Genomic DNA, 7,500 nt, shown 5'->3' on the forward strand with positions numbered 1-7,500 from the left:
TTTGAATGTTGTAAACAAACCTTTCCCTTGACACCGTCATGAGAAAATGTGCAATTTTATTGTGATTTTCCCGGTTATTCATGGAACTGCCACACCTAATGCGATATGAGTGCCAAAAAAGCCATCTCGGGGCCGTACCGAGCCACAAAGCTGGTGAGTTACGTTTTTAATTCGAAGAAAACAGCTTCCAGGGTGAAGTGACCGAGGTTTGAAATAGCTTTGATGTTGTAAATATTTCATTATCCTGAGGTAATTAAATATTCCGATGGAAGAGCGTTTGGTGCATGATAACCAACGAAGGCTTGTGAGAATGTAGTGTATAGTTAGTGATTCATTGTATTTGTCTAATGTAGTGTAACATACGTGAGGTATATATTTTGTCAGTGTCATCCCGTGCTTTTGACATCTTTATGCCTAATCTTTAAGACTTTAACTATGAAATGCTAAGATATTATCTAAGAATATAACTGTGAAAATGCTAAGGTTCTTTTTAAGACTTTAATTGAAAATGCTAAGGTATTTTTTAAGGCTTTAACTGTGAAAATCCTAAGATACTCAACTCCCACAACTGTTTTAATATTACTTAATTCTCATTACTTTTGTTGTGGATTCGTCTTATGTTTGGTGTTTTTAAGATTTGATCATGAATATAAGTGTTGGAATCAGTTTATTGTGTATTTCTGGAAGTCTCATTAATGGAAGTTATAATAGGAATCATGTGAAGATGATTGATAGATGTCAAAACTTCCTTTTCATTGGTGTTTATTATGTGAGCAGGTATCTAGTCCTATGATGATGAATAAAAGTTAAAACTCTTCATTGATATCTGGAGAATTATGCTATGGAAAGAAAAAAAAAGAAAGAATACTTACAAAAGAGAATAATTAGTGTCTGAAGATTTTCATAAACCATGATGAGTTATAGCATTCTCCGTACATAGAAAAAATACAATTCCTCTCTCTGTCTCTTCAGTGGAATGATGCGGTGCGGTCCTTTTATAATGGCATGCCAGTGTCAAAACACTGGCGGGGGCTGCGGCAATATGAGAGGTGTTTCACAGCAGCCGAAGCCATTGACTGGCTTCACAACCATCTCCAGTCAGATCCCAACTTTGGTAGTTCGGTGTCACGGGACCAGACTACAAAATTACTCAGGTAAGAAAGGAAATGCATTGTAGTTATTGTAATACATAATTATGTTCTGTGAAATGCCATGTGCATAGATATGTTATTTGATGGATCACCATGATTTTTTGGTCAACGTATATAAAATATTTGCACACTACCTTCTATCATATTTCTGTAATCAGAGAATAATTGAAATCCTCAGATATATCTATAGATGATACTTGCAATGGACTTTGATTTTTTTTATAATAACATTTGCTGTATTCTATTTAAATAATTTTGAAATTTGGTATGATCTGTGCCAGTAATTTCAAGTCCAATCAAAGGACAGTAGTGTCAAGTGATTAGTGTGATCTCTGTACTCTGCACTTCAACACTTATTTTTGCCTGATATAGCTTAATTAGATATCCTATGTGGTAACAAATCACAAAGAAAGTTTGCAACCTTTGTTTTGACATAATATACAGGATGAGAGTATAGTGGTGTTACCAAGGCTATGGAGAGATGCAGATGTCTTCTACAAATTAACTAATATCTTGTTTGACAAGTCATTATGTGGGCTAATGTACTGATACAGAATATGTAGTAAAAGATATTTCCATGATTTCTGTTCCAGAAAATTCTTAAAATCAGGCCTGATTGAAGATGTCCGGGGTAATTCAGTTCGGCCGGAGGATTTTAAAGACAGCAGAGAGCTGTATCGGTAAGGATATTGTAATTGATTGATATTCTGTTGATTACAAAAAAAAATACACATTTTGTTTTTGTAACTCCTGCAATTTTATATGAATTGGTTGTATGTAACATTCTGAAATAATTTTTCAGGTTTAGTAATCGGTCTCCCCTGAAAGCCCTCCGCACACCAAGAACTCCTGGTCGAGTAGCCTTGGCTGCCATTAACCCAAACACCCCCAGTGCAAAGAAGGAAACAGATGAGGGGGCGTCTCCTATTCTGCGAAAGAGGCAAGGATCTACCAGGGAGGTGCGTATTGTAATGGTTTCCTTTTGCAGCATGAAAGTCATTGATTTTGCTCTTATTTATCTATTTAATTTATATTTATGTCATAGACCTGAAATACATAATCACAAGATTGTGTGCATAACCCTGGCTGTAAGAAAGATAAACCATATAATTTACAATGATAGATTTAACCATTGTTTTTGACGCACCATTGAGTTAAGATTTATTTACTTATTTATTTATCCTTTTAGTCTATAAGAAGACCTCAGACCCAGACTGAGGCAGGAAGGCATCGCGGGGGATCCATTCGGAACAAAATACTCGCCAAGAAGTCCGGCACGCAGCACTCGGGAGAAAATGCGGCCAATGAAGTAAAAGATAATGGGGGCATGCAAGAATGTCATCTGGTGGCAAAGCAGCTCTCCAAGGCTGAGGTCAATGATGTCTGGAAGCACGTCCTTCTCGGCAAGTAAGTTTGGAAGGCGATCTTGGTCGAAGTCCTGCTCTTGGCCGGGTGATGCAGTCACTGGTTATATTGAATGTAATGTCTGTAATAAATGTGTAAATAATTGAGAGAGGAGTTTTATATCTATTCCTGGCCTTTGTGATAATAACACCTTTTCCTCCTCCATCTCCTCCTCCTCCTCCTCCTCTTTCCCCTTCATCCTTTTCTTTTCTTTTCTTTTCTTTTCTTTCTCCGTCTGTCTCTTACTCTCTCCCTTCCCTTTTTTATTTCCTCTGACTCTTCTCCCCTGTTCTCCTCATCCATTTCTTACTCCCCCCCTCCCCTCCACTTAATTTTTCATCTTCCTCTTACTCCATCTCCCCCTTCTCCATTATCCATTTCTTTCACTTTTTATCTCATTAGCTATATATATATATATTTTATCTTCCTGCACCTCCTTCTCACCTCCTCTTTCTCCTCCTCCTCCTCCTCCTCCTCCTCCTCCCTCCTTTTTCATCTTCCTTTTGTTCCTCCCTATCCTTTTTTCCTCCTTTTCCCACTTCTCTCATCATTCTTAATTTTTAACTATTTTTTATTCTAAAAATTCCTCTCCCATATTCTAACTGTTGTGCATCTACTTTTTCAATTTGTTTCTTTGTCATCATCTTACCGCATTATTATAATTTCCTCCTAATCCTCATCCATCATTTATCTCTTCCTTATCCTCCTCTTCCTCCCTCCTCCTCCTCCTCTATTTCTTTCCCTCATTCCCATTTTTCTGTTTCTTTTTGCTCTATCTACTTTTGCAATAGTTTCACTGCATGTGAACTAATTAAGAGAGCATGAAAACAAATTTAGATATGTGGTTTTTCATGTACATTTGTGTTAATAACTGATAAGAACTGGCTAAAATGAGATGAAAAAAAAAAAAATTAAATATTTTGAAAACTCGACACTTCCAATTCAGACAAATATATCATTCAGTATATAAGTGATTTTTGCCATGGCTATTTTTGCCTTCATTGAAGTAGCATGTTTGATAATGGCACCAAATATACGCTTTTAATTTTATTTATTTAAAATACAGTTCACAGAGTGTGCTTTGGGTTAGTGTTACTTGTGCATGTAATTTTGAAAAGAGTTTTGACTTATGTTTTGTTCTATATGAATGATAAGTGAACATCATACATAATTCTTTCTTAGAAAAATAAGATACAGTACATGAAATAATAAAAACCTGCACTCATTATTTCCAGACTAGACACCATATGCGAGCGCCTCATGTTTGGGGACACTTTTTCTGTGCTAGATCCAAAGATAGTGAGTGGGGACTGGGTACACCATAACATGACCCAGGTTACTACTAGGGGTGTTGTGCAAGCACCTGAAAGTCACCCAGATGATCTTCCTAACTGGATACTGACTGCTATGAAGTGTATGGCACATTGTAAGTACTATTTGGGGGACACTAAAAATGCTATTCGGTTGTGTGATGTTTCAACTTGAATATGTTGTGTTATAATTGTGGTGCAGCCTGTAGAAGTGAGGTAAGCCACATGTAAAAGAAACAGAAAATGGGAAATTTGATCATTATTATATATTTGCGGGGAATCAAAATCTGAAGAAAAGCAAGTGGCATATAATGGAAGAGAAATCTGTGAATTAATTTGGTGCTGATTTTTATTCCCTGATTATCTGTTCCTTGGATCAGTCTCAGAGAATAGAAATGGAATTAAGTTACAAGGAAAAGAGAAAGAAAAAAGAAAAAATGGGAGCTGTAGACCAAGATTAAGAGAAAAACCTTAGATGTGGCAAGCAAAGGGGAGTGTAGACTGTTCAACCCTCTGATTAGCAGAGAGGGTTATGTTACCATGAGCTAATTGGTTTGTCAACCCTCTCATGCGATTACCTCACTATCATTGGTTGTTGCTGTTTCTGCTTTTTTACCAAGGCATTTGACTGAAATAGAGTGAAATTAATGCCACTATTTTGAGTCTTAAAATTTGCCTCAGAATGCCTTATTAGTTGGCCAATGTAGGGCAAGGGATATATAAAAATCACCAACCATGTTACTTATCTCACTACAGCTGGGAGCACCATATTTGCAATACAGATTTTATTTAGTCATATTATATGTATTTTATAGTCTATAGATTTTATTATTTACTTTAATATGATAACTATAATGCATAATTCTGTGGTAGTAACTTTTTTTACTAGATGATACATCTATCATGATGTATTGGCAGTTTATGTTGTTGGATGTCAGACAATAGATCATTCACATTTTGTATTTTTCATTGAATTGCTCAATCACTGTATTTTGATTGTTATTCATCTTGATTCTTTGTTTTAGGGCCAAATGCTGCAGATTCTAGCTGTAACATCCCAAATTATCCAGGTGTTGAGAAGGATGTCTTCAAGATAGTGCGTGATTTTTTCACAAATATGGTAAGTTGATAGTATTTTGTGTGAGGGGGAAGATTATGGGCAGTAGATAATTTGGTCCTTTTTTTCCTCAAATATTTCTACCAAGTAAACAGGTTTTAGTTTGTATAGCACAAGATGAGTATGAAAAAGTAAATGATATTTCTAGGGATCACTAAATCCTAAGATTGCTTACTTCCTTCCCTGTCCACCCCTACCAAACTTATAAAAATATCATTCTTTGTCATTATGTTAAAGAATCATAACAACACAATATGAAATTTTAATATTTAGGTGTCTTTTCCATCCATTATTTGGTAAATTCTATTAGCTTAGATGAACCTTCATTTTCCTACTTAATTTTCAAAATTGCCAAACATCAGGAAAAATAGGAACATGGTGTATTTTGTGCAGAGTACCAAATTCATCTACTAAAAAGGTTGTATTATGAAAATCAAGTTTTAGTAACAAAAGCACTCATATTTTGTAGATAGGAGCAGTTTGCAAATTTCACTCAAGATAGTTCTTGACAGACTGTAAAACTAAATGTTTTAAAAACTTTTTTTTCTCTCTTTCTTTTTCTTCTTCTTCATTAATAATTATTTTGCTCTTTATCTTGCAGCTGGTTCCACTAATCCCATATGAGCTGTATGAGCCACTTGCCAGAATCTATATTGGTGCTGAGTTCCTAGATATAACGTATCGCTCCCCAAATTCGACTGATGGAGCATCCAGCTTTAAGAGTCATGATGGAAGCTATGACCCTGGTAGTTTTGAAGAAAGTGACTCTGTGGAGGATCTAATGCTCAACATGAGTATTTGTGGCCAGCAGAAGACTTCCACCCCAAACACAGATAATGAAAATAACCAGAATGGAGAACGACAAGCAATAGGAAGTGGAGGGAAGCACTTCATTCGCCAAGGTTCAAGTCGGAGTTTAGGGAGTGGATTGCACACTCCATCTCTCAGACGTAGTAGTGTTATGAATTCCTCAAGGCTTCAGAGTTTGAAACTCAACAGACTGAAGCATTACACAGACTTTAAGGAAGATAATTTGTATCCAACTCTTCTTGAAGGAAGCCATGAAGAAAGTAGGTTAGATCCGCAAGAAAACCAGGAAAATACCAGACCCAATAGTCGGCAAAGTAGACTGTCACAAGAAAATTCGTTGCAGAAGCAACCTGAAACTGTTCGTTCAGTAAAGACGAATGATCAGGCAAGAAGAATCAGGCGTGAAAATGACATGAAAGAAGGGATTTACGAGTCCAGAGCTCTTATCAGAAGTAGGGACATCAATTCTGTTGCACTTCCTGAAAATTATTGCTTCGAAACAGCATTTACATCTGATAGTCCACAGACAAGAATAATACCTCAAAAGTCTGTTGATACTATTCATTTCAAGAATGGAGAAAGGATGAGTGGGTTTCTTGGCAAGAGGCCCAAGAGCATAGCTGTCACTTCTCTATCAGCAATTGATGTTCGTCCACCTGAATTGAAGAATATGTCCACTGTCTCTGATCTCTTCAAATCAAGTATAATGTCTACAAATACAACAGGGGAATATGTCACTGCTTCAGCACAGTCTCCAATGAATAGGTCAAGATCAGCAGGCAATCTGGAGTGTCTCGGTGAAGATAGCTGTGTATTCAAGGCTACTGAAGCAATGTTTGAACAACCTTCACAAAGCATAGTTCCAGCAAGAAGCTTAGCAAGCAGGATCAGAGATTCAATCAAGCGAAAACATGTGCGGGATGACTCGGTATCACGAAAAAAGAAAAATCGAAACAGGGAAAGTAAAGACACGAGTAAAGATAACAGTGGAGATTACCAACGCCTTGATCGCTTGAGAACGAAGTCTGGTGGTTATATGAACCTTGCTCTGGCACCACTGCCTAATCCCCAGGAAGACTCAAGAAGTGTTAAGTCCTGTGTGTCAGATTATCAGGAACTAGGTTCTGCAGCGAGTCATATAAGAACAAAATCTGGAGGCTTTTTGAATTTGGCCCTAGAGCCATCTAGTGATAGTGTTAATCGTGTAGAAACATCAGAAACTTTTTCTGGACCCCCAACTGCAAGGTCAGAATCTTCAGTCCAAGACCATCATTCAAGATCAGTGTCTCCACTATATGGGCGTCTCTCCCGAGGGGATGATCAGCTTACAGCCCCTTGCACAGACTTTATTAGGCGAAGGGTAATAACTCCTGATGGATGTCTTAGCCATAGCCTCTCCTCATCAGGATGTAGTGTGTACCACTCTGCTTTGTCCAGCAGAAACAGCACACCAAACCCTGGCCCTCCATTGCCTCCAAAACCTATACAGCCAGTGAGTGGCATGGGAGGAATTTACCCCAAAGTGAACCCTAAAGGTAGGTTTGATGTGCGTACTTAAGTAATTTAGTGTAAGTGAAATGGTAAGCTGAATATTTTGTAACTGATTATTTTTTCAGAGTTTATTTTAAAAGAAAAGTGATAGTTATTCAATTTCTGTCTCCATTAAAATATTCTTGCATTTGATGAAAAGGCATGAAAGGTTATATAT

The 7,500-nt window shown here is 37.0% G+C and overlaps 1 protein-coding gene across 4 annotated transcripts in view; it reads left to right on the forward strand.

Moving 5' to 3' along the window:
* Positions 1-7,500, forward strand: part of LOC119584163 (DEP domain-containing protein 1A-like) — a 17,401-nt gene that overhangs the window by 26 nt on the left and 9,875 nt on the right. For all 4 annotated transcript variants that reach the window (XM_037932702.1, XM_037932779.1, XM_037932859.1 and 1 more), the window contains exons 1-8: positions 1-153; positions 973-1,154; positions 1,745-1,831; positions 1,954-2,110; positions 2,341-2,558; positions 3,791-3,981; positions 4,891-4,985; positions 5,584-7,327. The exon at positions 1-153 is cut by the window's left edge and continues 26 nt beyond it. In XM_037932702.1, coding sequence (XP_037788630.1) covers positions 106-153; positions 973-1,154; positions 1,745-1,831; positions 1,954-2,110; positions 2,341-2,558; positions 3,791-3,981; positions 4,891-4,985; positions 5,584-7,327 — 2,722 coding nt within the window. In that variant the 5' untranslated portion in view covers positions 1-105. The remainder of the gene's footprint in view (positions 154-972; positions 1,155-1,744; positions 1,832-1,953; positions 2,111-2,340; positions 2,559-3,790; positions 3,982-4,890; positions 4,986-5,583; positions 7,328-7,500) is intronic.

This window comes from Penaeus monodon, chromosome 1 (assembly GCF_015228065.2).
Source record: "Penaeus monodon isolate SGIC_2016 chromosome 1, NSTDA_Pmon_1, whole genome shotgun sequence".
Taxonomy (NCBI): domain Eukaryota; kingdom Metazoa; phylum Arthropoda; class Malacostraca; order Decapoda; family Penaeidae; genus Penaeus; species Penaeus monodon.